Genomic DNA, 13,931 nt, shown 5'->3' on the forward strand with positions numbered 1-13,931 from the left:
AATGGATGTTCTCAGCTGTTCTAGTGGGTGCACTGCAACTGAAAGCAAGTAGTATTTCTTGTGCTCTCAATGACCCTCCCCCTACTGGCAGCCATCTCCTATAGAGGAAGACTATGCCTTTTTTGAATGCAGAGGAGACAAAAGCTGGCTCTGGGTGGGTGATGGAAAAGGGGAGACTAGGACTGGAAGTGTGGAGGAGAGAGACTGGGACAGGCTGGCAATATTGGCACTGGGAGTAGACCAGGATAGGTCAGACAAGGAGACAAAAGTAAACTCCCAGCCATAGTCTGGAATATAATATGAGATTCCTGAGTCTCACCATTCCTGTGCTGACAGCCAATAACTATGAAACCCTGTGGCAAACGGTGTTTCATCCCTCTATTTGGGAGTCCCATACAGAAGATTACACTCAATGTTGATTATCATTGAGTGCACATGGTGGATCCACTCTGGAAATGAATCAGGGTTATTGTAAAGGAGGCTGGTGTGTCCCAGACCCTGTTTCATTTGCTGCAGATGTTTGTGTATAGCAAATGGGGCAGGTTGTTGCTAGAAGAGAAAGGATGGTTTCATGGTTAAGGCATTTGAATGTTATGAAGAACTAGATTTTATCGCTTTCATAGCCTAGATGATGCTACACAAATCACTTCAACTCTTCTTTGGTGGTCACTAATTGTATGTTCCTCATTTTTTGAGTCCCTAGCTCCAGACCCAGGGATCGGATATGCAGAAATGCTGAGCACTCGCAGTTGGAGCTGAAATCAATGGGAGCTGTACTTGGAACATATCAAGTGCTGTATAATGCCACACCATCTGAAAAATAAGGTTCTGACTTATGGATGTCAGCAGTTAACCAGCAAGCATCACCCTTGCTGGATGGTACTTACTGGTTACCAATTAAACTGTGGCCCAGTCCACTTCTGATGGCACAGTGAGCCCAGCTGGGCTGGAATGCCCTCGAACCTCGGTGTTGTGGGCTCAACCAGGACCACTGCACTGTGGGCTGGGGCTGGGGTGCACCAGCTGTTGGGCCGGTCACACTGCAGAATCTTGTTTAAGCTGTTAATGGGTTAAATGTAATGTTTAACCGGTTAACTGATTAAACAGATTTTACATAATTTCAGACTGGTGGTAACCTTTTTATCTTAATCTCTCTGCGCTTAAGTTTCCTATCTATAAAATAGAACACCATCTCCTTCCAGCTCAGAGGGGTTTTGTGAAGATGAATTAACGTGTGTGAAGCACTCAGACACTACTGTGAGGAGCACCACCAAATAAAAGCCCATGAGGAAATAAATAATTCTGAACTTTGAGCAGAACCTGAATAATATGCAGTAAATTAGGCAAGAAGACACTTTCAACAATAAGGGGGAAAAAAGATTCAACAGTGATTCATTAAGTTAGCAATGTCTATTCTGTGCTCTGAATGAGCTAGCAGTCTAGTGGAAAAAATACAGTATGTGTTCATGTAATTAAAAACTTCATTATGATGCACACACACTAGGGGGACAAATTTAGGTTACAAAAACCCTTAATTCTGCCATTTCCTAACTGCTGAATGCCTTATTTTCCCATCTTAACATTTTGAATGTAGTATATTAAAGTATATTAGTAACTCAAATTACTTTGTCCAATAGACCTCTCATATCTCTAAGAATTCCAGACAATTCCTTTGGACTCCATATATGGGGAACAGCTACAAAGAAGGTTGTTGGTAATAGGCATGTTAAATTGTGGGTAACTGACTAATTGAATAGTCAATGCATTTTGCATTGACTACTCGATAGGGCCTCTCCAACTTTGAAGTGTAGTAACAGTCCTAGAGCTGTTGCGACACTTTAAAAGGTGAAAGTGCCATGTGGAGCCCGGGGTAAGATGGGGACTCCCCACTGACCCTGGGCTCCGTGTGGTGCCGCTGCTTTGAAATGCTGTGAGGAGCCTGACTCTGGGCTCTTATGGTGGCATTTCAAAGAGGCAGCACCGCACGAAGACCAGGTCAATTGGGGAGTCTGATCCTCGGCTCCATGCAGCACTGCTGCTTTGAAATGCTGGGAGGAGCCCGATGCTGGGGTCCTGCAGCGGTGTTTCAAAGCTTCAGCGCCGCATGGAGCCCAGGGTCTGGCCCCAAGCTCCACACAGCGCTGCTGCTTTGAAGTTCCCCCTTTCCTTTCCACCCCTTGCTGCCTCTTTCTGATAGAGGTGAGGAGCGACTAGTCAACAAGCATTTGCTTATCGGATAGTTGACTAGTCCTTCACATTCCTAGTTGGTAATGACTGAAAATCCTTCCAAACTCTAACAGGTATCCTAGGGCATTCCCTCCTTTTCAATGCTGCCTATAAATGGATGTGCTAGGGATAACATGTATGTTACAGCATGTTACTGCAAAAAATTATGTAATATTTTTTATTATATATCTATCATCCTAAAAAAGGAATTTTTTTTCCTAAGAAACACCCACATGCTGCTAGTCTTAAAAAATGCTCAGTAAGCTCCTTCCTCAGTAATACTAATTGAACACAGTAGAACCTCAGCACTACAGACACTTCCAGAATAGATGTTATTTGTACTTTGAAATGTTAGTAACTCTGAACAGCATCTTCACCTCCTACATGTAAGTGGCTGCCCTGTGAATGGGGATAGGGAGAGGCAGCTGTTTTTAGTCTCTGGCAGCAAGGATGATGATGAGTGAGGCACACTGAGGCATTGCAGCATCAGTAGCTGCATGGTACAAGTTGTGCTCTTTAAAACTGAGCTGCTTCTCCACAGCAAACATGCTCGCACCAATTTGGGCTCATGCTCTAGGCCAGGCACTGGTCCAAAAAGGAGCTGCTCTCACACCGGCACTGGCAGCTTCTTTGCAGCATCAGCAGCTCAGGCTGTGGCATCTTCTTTCCTGGGCTTAGACTGAGGTTGCAAGTTAGGCCGCCTCCCGGACAAGTGGGGGCCTGCAGGAAAGCAGCACAGACCACAGCACTACCCCTACTCTGCCTGCTTGGGCTGGCAAAGCGAACACATAGCTGTGCACGTGAACCTCAGCATATTCACCTCTTAGCTGATAGGAACATGCAGCCCAGGTATGCCTACCTTTAAGATGCAACACAGGGACACTACACTATTTGCTTTTTTGTGGTCTCCACTGCTACCTGATCGATTGCTTCAAGTTTTACAAGGTGACCAGTTGATGGGTCAGATTGTAACTCTGGTGTTTGTATACTTGAAGTTCTACGGAAACAGATCACCAGTATACCTTACCTTGAAGCCCACATGCTGCACAAATCCACTTTCCGCATGCATCTGCTGGAGTTTTTGCTTCTTCAACTTTTTTAACTCTAGCAGTTCTTTGTATTCAGGTAACTCTCGATAAGCTATTGGGATACTTTCCTCATCCTGTTCAAAGAAGAAAATATTTGGTTTGAGGATATAGTTACTGAAGATCTAGCTTCCTCCCACTTACACATGTGAACACATTTCTTTCAGAAAAATACTGATAACATAATACATAAAGAGATGTCCAAAATTATTTGGGGAAAAAGACACTCAAAAAAATCTATTAATTTATATTTTTAATTATACTGTATTGAACCGTGCGCTACAGAACACATATTTAAATATGCAAGATAGCTCACAGATAAATTAGGTTATGCTTCCTAATTTTACTTCCTATTTTTAATTCCATTAAAGAAATGTATGTACTTTAATTTGTGCAGAACATATTTGTGCACACATTAGATTGAAACTAACACATGGAGGACAAAAGTTAGGTTCCTCTCAATACAGAGCTAAGTTATTTTATGTGCAAATATCTCATAACATGGAGTAAGAAATGAGAAAAATGTAGCAAACCTACAGCAAATTAATTAGACTTTGTTCTCTTTACCATGGTTCTACAGAGGAGAAATAGTTTTGTCCAGTGACCATTCAAGTACCTTAATTAGCTGAGAAAATGAGTAAAAAATGATAGATCCCTAAAGATTGTTATATGTTAAGGGTTTTGGACAACATCACATTTAAATTTATTGATGATGCCAAAAGAGGCATCATATTTTCACTGATTTTTTTTTTAATCTAAACGTATGGATCTTTTACTTCTTGGTTCAGTAGAGAGTGGGAGTGGTAAAGAGACATCTTTTTATGCCACTTGAAAAATTAAGTCCCAGAGAATGACCCCAGTATTTTCCTTTTTCCTCCAGCATCTCTTTTAGTCCACTGCACATACAAAACACACATGCACACCCTCTCCTTTTACCCTCCTTGTTGAAAAAACAAGGTCCCACAAGTAGCTTTTGAAATGAATATTTAAGCTCAATGGTCATTTTTGCCATTATTTTTCATGAAGTTTATCCGCCACCAAAAGCTCATACATAAAATCATCTTAAGAGAACCTCATGAAAAATCACTTGCTCTCTTGATTTTGAAATAGTGACTACCTCCCTTTAGTCTTAGCAAAGGTACCAAGCTACCTCACAGAAGATGGTGCCCACCATACTGTTAGAAAGCACAGACAGTTCCACTGGGGTCTCTTTCTCTCAAAATGCCCACCCAACTGAAAGGGTTTCAAAGCCACTGATAGCAATGGGAGATGGCTACAGTTTTGGAAGAGTACAGTTTTCATTGAATTCTCTGTATTAAAATATTTTTAGCCCCTCCTGAAGAAGAAACATTCAGTTCTGAAGAATAATGAGAAATAGTGGCAATTAACACACCTCAAAATTCTTCAAATATAGCCATACATAAACTTGTCCCATCATTTGCTCGTTGCACTGAGATGCCTCACAAAACCATTCTGTGTTGATACAACTGCCACTAAAGATGTATTTTCACTGCCATTAAATAGCCATGACTGGCTTGTGTCAGATGACTAGGGCTCATGGTGCTTGGGCTATGGGACTGGTAAGCAGTGGTGTAAGACAGCTCTGGGACTCAAAGTGGGGAGAGTCCCGGAACCAGAGTTCCAGTCTGAGTCAGATTATCTACACTGAAGTTTTACAGCCTAGAAGCCTGAGCTCCTCAAGCCCAAATTAACTGGCATGGGCCAGCCATGGGTGTTTAACAGCAGTACAGACATACCTGAGCCCTGCTTTGAATACTGAAATGCAGTTCAGTATGCTCATTTTGTAGCAAGACATGGTATTTTTGTTCTCCTAATACTTTCATTTTGCATTGATTATGGTGGGGGAGGGGGTCCTTTCCGGTAGCACAGCTCACCTGTGTTTTTCTACATTACTGCAAACATGAAAAATTTCCATCTGGAAATTCTGTACTAGAAAAGAAAAGGTTAAGTCAAACTTCCTAAAACAGGACACAGTCCAGCATTACCACTGTAAAATGCAAAAAGCTACTATTAGCAAAATTGAAGAGAAACATTGGTGTTGAAATATGGGCTACCTAAACCAATTATAATTGTGCTATCATGAGGGTGAAGCTTAAGCAGTTTTGGCAAAGGAAAAAAAATCTAGATGTAGAACGCAATATAAAATGTGCATTTTATACTGTATGCTACCTGTAGATTTTTCCCCAAAAACGGTTTATGATTGTATATATAAACACACAGAAGAAAAGTATAATTGACTCTAGACACATGTAAAGATGTAAGATGAAAATTTTAACATTTATGTTATTCAATAAATTTAATTATTTAAAAAAAATACTTTTGCTACCTCTTTTCAGATTCAGGTAAAAGAACTTTAAGTTATCCGATATGCTGGTAGGGGATGGGAGAGAGATGTCCCAGAGAGCTCAGAAATTCAGTCACAAGGAGAAGACAGAGCACATTTGAAGAAAAGGGATGTAGCTGGGACTGAACAATGCATCCAGAAGTATTTAACAATTTAAGAAAATGAAAATGCAGTACATGTCACAAAATCACTGAGACAAACTGAACTGATCTGTAATGGAGAGCCACATTACTTTTTGTAATTCTGTGAGCCCATTATCTTCAGCCATTGAATGTATTCCTTATATGAAGTACTGTATACAGAAGTTTTTTATATTATAAGACCACAAACCTAATCAACTGATTACATGACATTGCTGATTGGGTTCTCTCTGTGGACCACTAAGATAAGGTAAGAGCCATCTATAGTATGGGATGCATTTATATCAAATGAAGGATATATTTCTTTTGCTGCAACAGGTCCTCAGGCAGAAATATGGCTACACATTTTTATATGGTATTCTGAAGAATTCACAGTTAATGACAGAATGCTTTTTGAAGATGTGAATGTGCAATTACATATTTTCAGAAGTTGTCTTATTCTACTATGATATAACGAGTAGTCCTGCAGCACCTTAAGCTATATTTACCGTCATCTTCACTATATGGACTCATGGAAAGGAGACCCTTGAAGGATTCCACGGGGATTTCAACAATTTCCACTCCACCATCAACCTGAGCCTGGACCAGTCCACATAAGAGACCCACTTCTTTTACACTACAGTACAATTAAATGATGGCCACATTACCACCACCTTATACCGGAAACCTACCAACCGTTATTCTTACCTACATGCCTCTAGCTTCCATCCAGGACCTATCACATGATCAATTGTTTACAGCCAGGCCCTAAAATCAGTGTTCCCTCTAAGCTGCCTGCCTTCCCAGGCCCAGAAGCACTGCCTGCCCACTGCAGCTGGTGGAATACCTTCCCCGAACATGGAGCTTGCCAGTGAGTGCCCATCCAACACTCCAGCTCCAGCTCCAGCTCCGGCCCAATAAGCAGCTCCGGCTCTGGCCCTGGCCAGGGCCACCAGAGCAGCTGCCATACACCACATAACTCCAGCTCTGGGGAGGGGCTAAAGCTAGGGCCAGTGCGCTGTGGTGGCTGACCTGCTTTTCCTGGGATAGGTTTCCGGTATAAGGTGGTGGTAATGTGGCCATCATTTAATTGTACTGTAGTGTAAAAGAAGTGGGTCTCTTATGTGGACTGGTCCAGGCTAAGGTTGATGGTGGAGTGGAAATTGTTGAAATCCCTGTGGAATCCTTCAAGGGTCTCCTTTCCATGGGTCCATATAGTGTACAGCCTTAATATACAAATTGACACATTCTCTCAGGGCTTCAACAAAGACAAACTGGATGGGCCATTATAAAATCTGCTTTCCTTACATTCAACACTCAAAATGACACCAAAAATGGGACACTTCCAGCCCACTCAATTAGCCTCATTAACAGCAGGACTACAGTTGACAAGTAATTTCCCCCGCTTCCTTTTTCTGTTATATATTATGAGGATACTCCCTTTTCTCTCCACTCTGCTCATCTGAAGAAGAGAGTTTTGCCCATGATACCATATATATATATATTTGTTAGTCTTTAAGGGGCTACAGGAGTAAGGGGCTACTCATTTTTTAAAATCACAGACTAACACAGCTACCCATAAGACTTTTTCCATGGTATAAATTTCTTTTTTGGTTTGGACGTCCCCTAAATTTTCTGTACACAACTCTTCATATTTAAGAGGTGGCAGAAATCAATCTCCTGATCTACATGGCTTATGCAACTGAATTCACAACTGTTTAATAAATACTTGGCAAGGACATTTTGGTAAGGGTGCTTTTTTTCCAAATGCCATGAGTCAATGAACCCAGTGAACAAGATATTTCGCAATTTTTTATTTAAATTACATACCGACACTTCCTCCTCTGCTGCAGCATCCATATGGCTCTGAAAACTCGATCTGTCATCATCCTCATCCATATAAACTGGAGGTTCATGGGATGTCATGAAAGTTGAAGGTTTGAAGAGATGTTTATTAAGAGGATGCTGTCGCCGGCTTGATGACTACAGTAGAAAAATGGCAGACAATGAGCCAATCAGATTCCTCAAAAAAACAATTTTTCGAGTAAGAAATTCTTATCAATAAAACCTGTAGACAAAATCTTTATAATGTTTGTACATGTTTCCCACAAGCTTTCACACAGCAGCATCCACCTCTAGGCTTACTGCAAGGGCTCTGGAAGCATTCATTTGAGAGATTAGTGCATTATGCCGTGGAGATTGTTTCCTATTATCTGTCCCATACATAAACACTGTGACACACTCCTCTTTTAGATAAACCTTAGTACAGGGCTACTCAACAGGTGGCCTGCGGACCACCGGTTTGTTTGTGGACCATGGTGTGATTTGGATTTACGCAGGGCTCAACATGTAGCCCGTGGGTGTGATCCTTTCAACATGGCCTCCACTGGAAACACGCTCCACAATGGTAAGGCATCTCCCAGGTGGGGTGAGCACTGAAAGACGCAAGTGGACAAGCTGGCTGGAACAGATGAGTACAGGGTATTGGTGTTTTTAGCCCCCAGGGAGGTGGTGCTGGGAACGCCGGAGCATTGTGAAGTGCTGTCTGCTTAGCCTTGTGGGCGAGCCTGAGAGGTGCTGACTGGCTTTCACAGCCCTGCCTCCATCCCGCATGGAGCGAAGGACTCCTGTGTGAGGACATCAGCCCTGCTGGGAATCCAGGAGAGGGCTCCTGGGTACCTGTCCTTTTTTCGTCTCTTGTCTCTGGCCCAACTCCCCGCAGGCTGGAGTATTCTGGCTTAGAAACATTTCTTTTTACAGTAAAATTACTCCAAGAAATGCACAACCTGAAGCTTAAAGTTAAACACCCAGAACGCTGGTATACAATTTTCTTTTTAATAAGAAGCATTCAAAATGGCAACAAAGAAAAGACACTTGTTGGGTGAATATAGGGTTTTCAACCCTGTTTGGGAGATGGAATTTGCTTTTGCAGAGATAAATGGAAAAACCAATGTGTCTTCATTGTCAATAGACTATTGCTGCATTAAAGAAAACAAACCTGCAACGGCACCATGAATCTTGTCATCCTGAGTTCAAAGACTTGAATCCATCTGACAGCAATTTAAGAAAAACTAAGATACATTCCTTACTGGAAGGTTTCCGTGCTCAACCACACTAAGCTGCAGCCCTCGGCATATGCTGTAAGTATCATTGTGGCCGTAGGGCTTCCAAAGTTGAGTAGCCCTGCCTTAGTATGAAACAGTCCTTGTCCTGAAAAGCTTACAGTTTACATAAATAAGATAGACAAAAGAGACTGGGCTCTGAAGCACAAAAGAAGGAAGTGAAAGATTGGCACAGTCAAAAATTAAAGAGAGTTTTGCCTACTGGCAAGCACACTGGCTTTGGAGTTAAGAAATCTGTTTTCTATTCCTGGCTTTGCTGCTGGCTTAGTGGCCTTGGGCTGGTCTAACATCTTGTCTCAGTCTCTCCATCTGTAAAATGGTGGTAATGTAAAGTTGCAAAGCATTTTGAGTTCCACTGATGAAAAAGCTCTGTGTAAGAATATTACCACCATCACTATTGTAGTCCAAGGCCTTAACCACAAACCTTTCCACAGTAGTGCTTTCGGAAACAACATATCCAGCTTCCTTGCTAAATTCTGACAGTCTAGCAAAAGCTTAAGCAAGACAAAAGATTTAATGTGTGTGTGTGTGCTGAGAGAAGAAATGTTGAGTAATATGAAAGTGAAAAGTAGGTGCCTCTGATTCTTAAATAACGTAAAAACATTTTTCTTCCTATGTAACCAAGCCACAGGGTTTATACGTTTTTAAAATAATGGCAAAAAGTTGGAGAGAAAGGTAAAGTTCAAACAGTAATTCTAATTAAGAGGGTAAGTACTATTAATACACACATCAGTAGAGTCCCAACTGAATACATACAAGCAGCCATGTTGTCAAGCACCTGCAGAAGTCTTTGCAGTATCAGGGCCATAATATGTTTTGTCACAGAAAAAAATTACTTCTACTGTGTCTCTTCAGCATCCATTAAATATCTACATTTACAAATGAACATAAGAATGGGCATACCAGGCCAGACCAATGGTCCGTCTAGCCCAATATGTTGTTTCTGACAGTGGCCAGTACCTGATGTTTCAAAGGGAATGAACAGAACAGGATGGTTATTGAGTAATCCACACATCACCTAGTCCCATCAGAGGGAAAGTGACACCCAGAGATAGGATTGCGTCCTCCAGGAATTTAATGGTTTACTGAATCCTGTTATACTTTCATCCTTCATAACCTCCCATGCCAAGTTCCACATGCTGACTTAGAATAATGTGATGTAGTCCTTTCTTTTGTTTCTTCTAATCTTGCTGCCTGTTAATTTTATTGGGTGGCCCCTAGTTCTTGTATTGTGATGGTGTAACATCATTGTGACATTTTTCCTCTTCCTTTTCTCTATACCATTCATGATTTTATAGACCTAATCAATGATTACCCCCTGCACTGACATTTTTCTCTCAAACTGAGAAGTCCCAGTGCTTTTAATCTCTTCCCCTATGGAAGCTATTCCTTATCCCTAATCATTTTTGTGGTCCTCCTTTGCAACTCTTCCAATTCTAGTATATCTTTTTTGAGATGAGTGACCAGATGAGTGCCATATTCAAGGTGTGCGCATACCATGAATATATACAGTGGCATTATGATATTTTCTGTTTCATTATCTATTTCTTTCCTAATGGTTTGTAACATTGTTAGCTTTTGTTGACTGAGGCTGTGCACTGAATGGATGTTTTCAGGGAACTATCCATAATGACTCCAACATCTCTTTCTTGAGTGGCAACAATTAATGAAGACCCTATCATTTTGCATGAATAGTTGTTCATTACTTTCCAATTGCCAACACTGAATTTCATATTCCATTTTGTCAGTCTCCCAGTTTAATGTGATCTCTAAGTTTTCACTAGGGATGTCAATGTGTAGACATATTATAGATTACAGTATTACCAGATAAGCCTGGTCTTATCGGTTAATCCTGTCAAGTACATGCATTCCCCTCCCTCCTGATAGCTGCTTCTGTATCAGCACCAGCTCCCCATAAGCACTGGGTCAATCTGCTCCCCCCCCCCCACCCTATGTCCCTGCCTCGGACCTGCAAATAGGGGTTGCTGCCCCCTCGAGTTGCTGCCTCTGTATCAGAGGCAGCAGCATAGGGTAGTAGGAGGTTCCCCAGGAGTGGGGCTGAGAGCACACTGGCTGCCAGCCCTGCCCCTGGAGACTATTTAATAGTTGTTTAACCACTAAAATTCGATGCGGTTACATGACTATTTAATTACATGCTAACATCCCTATTTTTCACAGTTTGCATTTCACCTAACTATCAAATAATTTTGTATCACTTCACTGTTTACCCCGTTCTCCAAATGATTTAATGATATATTGAACAGCACTGAACCCAGAACACATCTTTCGGGGACCCTGGTATTAACATCTCTCCACTGTGAAAACTGACCATTTATTCTTACTGTTAATTTCCTATTTTTTTAAACAAGTTACTAATCCATAAGAGTACTGTCTCTCCTATTCCATGACTGCTTAGTCTGGTTATGAGCCATTAGTGAGGTACCTTTTCAAAGGCTTTATGAAATTCCAAGTGCACTATATTTTCTAGAACACCTGGTCCACACGATTACTGATTCCCTCAAAGGATTCTAATGAGGCGGCAAGTTTTCCCTTTACAAAAAACATATTGACTCATCTGCAACATAGTGTTTTTATCTGTGTGATGGGGCATACCAAACTCTGAGGCCCCGTGCTGGAGGCCTCATGGCTCAGCCAGACCACACCCCAAAAAGGGAATGACAGGATCCTCCAAGATGCCTACAGTGACTGTGTGGAACATAGCCAATTGGGCCCAGAAGCCTAGTATAAGAAGAGCTGCACAGCAAGAGGAAGTTCAGTTCCTTAATGGAGTTGCAGGACAATGGAGAATAGGGTGCTGAATTATACCCAGTCATATACCTATTCATGCCTCTCCAATGTTTGCCAACCCTCCCAGACTGACTGGACACCATTCAGTAATGGCATCTGATCTGGGAGAGTTGGCAACTCTAGCCTCTGGCTGCCTAGGCTGGGGCCACAGCTGGGGGCCAGCTACTGAGGCCACGAGCAGAGCCTAGGGCTGCAGCAGAGCTTCCAGGTTTGGTGTCCTGGATCCTGGGGACAGCAGGCTATGGAGCCCATGGGAACAGACAGCAATGGGACCTCACGGGCTGGTCGAGTTAGTGAGGCTGGTGAGACCCCCAAAGGGTGCCAGAGCCAGTGCGGCAGATGGGACCCTGAAGACCCAGCAGGACCTGGAGCTGGCAAAGTCCGCAAGTGGTCAATAGTAGGGCCAGTTCCGAGGCATGGGGAAGCTGGATGCAAAACGTGGGGGAGCTGCAGCACTCCTATATCCCTACTTCCCATATCTATGAATGAAGATGATGCATGGCTGGCTGACAGACAGAGCTAAAGAACCCAACTGAGCACCAATTTGCCTGGCACTGAAATTACACTTAATGGCCTGTTACTGCCAGGATCTATCTTTTTCTTTCTTTCTTTCTTTTTTTTTAAATATGCATTACATTAGCTACTCTCCAGTCATTTGGTACAGAGGCTAGTTTAAGCAATAGGTTACATATCATAGTTATCAGCTCTGCAATTTCACATCTGAGTTGCTTCAGAACTCTTGGGTGAAGACCATCTGCTCCTAGGTACTTACTACTGATTAACTTATCAATTTGTTCTAAAACCACCTCTATGGACTCCTTAATCTGGGAAAGTTCCTGGTCACCTAAAAGAATGGCTCAGCTCTGGGGATCTCTCCAACATCCTCTGCAGTTAAGACTGATGCAAAGAATTCACCACAATAGCCATGTCTTTCTTGAGTGCACATTTAGAACCTATATCACCCAGTGGCCTCAAGGACTGTTTGGCATTGGACATTTAATACCAGGCACTCTAATTCTTGCATCTTATTTAGATTCCTAGAATGTGTATGTAAGTACTTGTAAATTTTGTCAATATTTGGCCTTCATGTGTTACATTTAAATATATTACATTTGACTATTCCTCACTAGCTGCTACCTCTACTTTACTAATTTCTTTCCTATCCTATTTATTAGGATAGAGAGTTCCCCCTTGATTAAGTTCTTCCCTAAGAGATGTCTCCACCCAACTCTGTGTTCCTCTACATTTGTCAGTTTTTCCTCAGACCTTAGTTTAAAAAAAATTCTCTACAATCCTTTTACAGGCAGTCCCCGGGTTACGTACAAGATAGGGACTGTAGGTTTGTTCTACTTCAGACACTGCTGAAACTGACCGCCAGTTCTGACTTACATACAGAATCAACTTAAGAACCCCAGGCGTCCCCAAGTCAGCTGCTGCTGAAACTGATCAGCAGCTGATTCCAGGAAGCCCGGGGCAGAGCAACTCTGCCTGGGGCTTCCTGTAGTCAGCGCTGGTCAGTTTCAGCAGAAGCTGACTTGGGGACGCCTGGGGCAGAGCAGCTGGGGTGCTGCCGGGTTGGTCCAGTAGTGCCCCAGCTGCTCTGCCCCAGAGTCCAAAACAAAAGCCTGGTCTGCTGGGGGGGGGGGGGGGGGGGGGAGAGCTCACTAGCTGCGCCCCCCCCCCCCCCAGCAGACCAGAGACACGGGGAGCAGAGCCGCAGCGGCAGCGGGGTGCCGCGCCTCTGAGGCTTTGCTCTGGCAAAGCCTCAGAGGCGAGGGACCCCGCCGCGGCTGCGGCTTCAGTCTGGGTGCCTGTGGTCTGCTGGGGACGGTCCCCAGCAGACCACAGGCACCCAGACTGAAGCCGCAGCAGCGGCGGTTCCCCGCGCCTCTGAGGCTTTGCTCTGGCAAAGCCTCAGAAGCGCGGGAACCCGCCCGGTGCCCCTGGTCTGCTGGAGACAGTCTCCAGCAGACCAGGGGCACCGGAGCAGCTTACGAACGGGGCTTTCTCGCCCCGACCTCCGGGGCGAGAAAGCCCCATTCGTAAGTGCGGATCCGACACAAGTCGGATCCGCGTAAGTCGGGGACTGCCTGTAATTTTACATGCCAGCAGTGTGGTTCCATTTTGGTCTCCGTGAAGCTCATCCTTACTGTATAGGTTCTTCTTTTCTAAAAGGTTGGTTAGTTTTTAATAAACCTAAAACCCT

General features: G+C 43.2%; 1 protein-coding gene across 9 annotated transcripts in view; it reads right to left on the reverse strand.

Moving 5' to 3' along the window:
• The window catches only part of ZZZ3 (zinc finger ZZ-type containing 3), a 120,491-nt gene that overhangs the window by 4,963 nt on the left and 101,597 nt on the right, over positions 1–13,931 (reverse strand). For all 9 annotated transcript variants that reach the window (XM_075936294.1, XM_075936298.1, XM_075936297.1 and 6 more), the window contains 2 exons: positions 7,626–7,778; positions 3,254–3,388 (listed from right to left, as the gene is read on the reverse strand). In XM_075936294.1, the coding sequence (XP_075792409.1) occupies positions 3,254–3,388; positions 7,626–7,778 (288 nt within the window). The remainder of the gene's footprint in view (positions 1–3,253; positions 3,389–7,625; positions 7,779–13,931) is intronic.

This window comes from Pelodiscus sinensis, chromosome 9 (genome assembly GCF_049634645.1).
Source record: "Pelodiscus sinensis isolate JC-2024 chromosome 9, ASM4963464v1, whole genome shotgun sequence".
Lineage (NCBI taxonomy): Eukaryota > Metazoa > Chordata > Testudines > Trionychidae > Pelodiscus > Pelodiscus sinensis.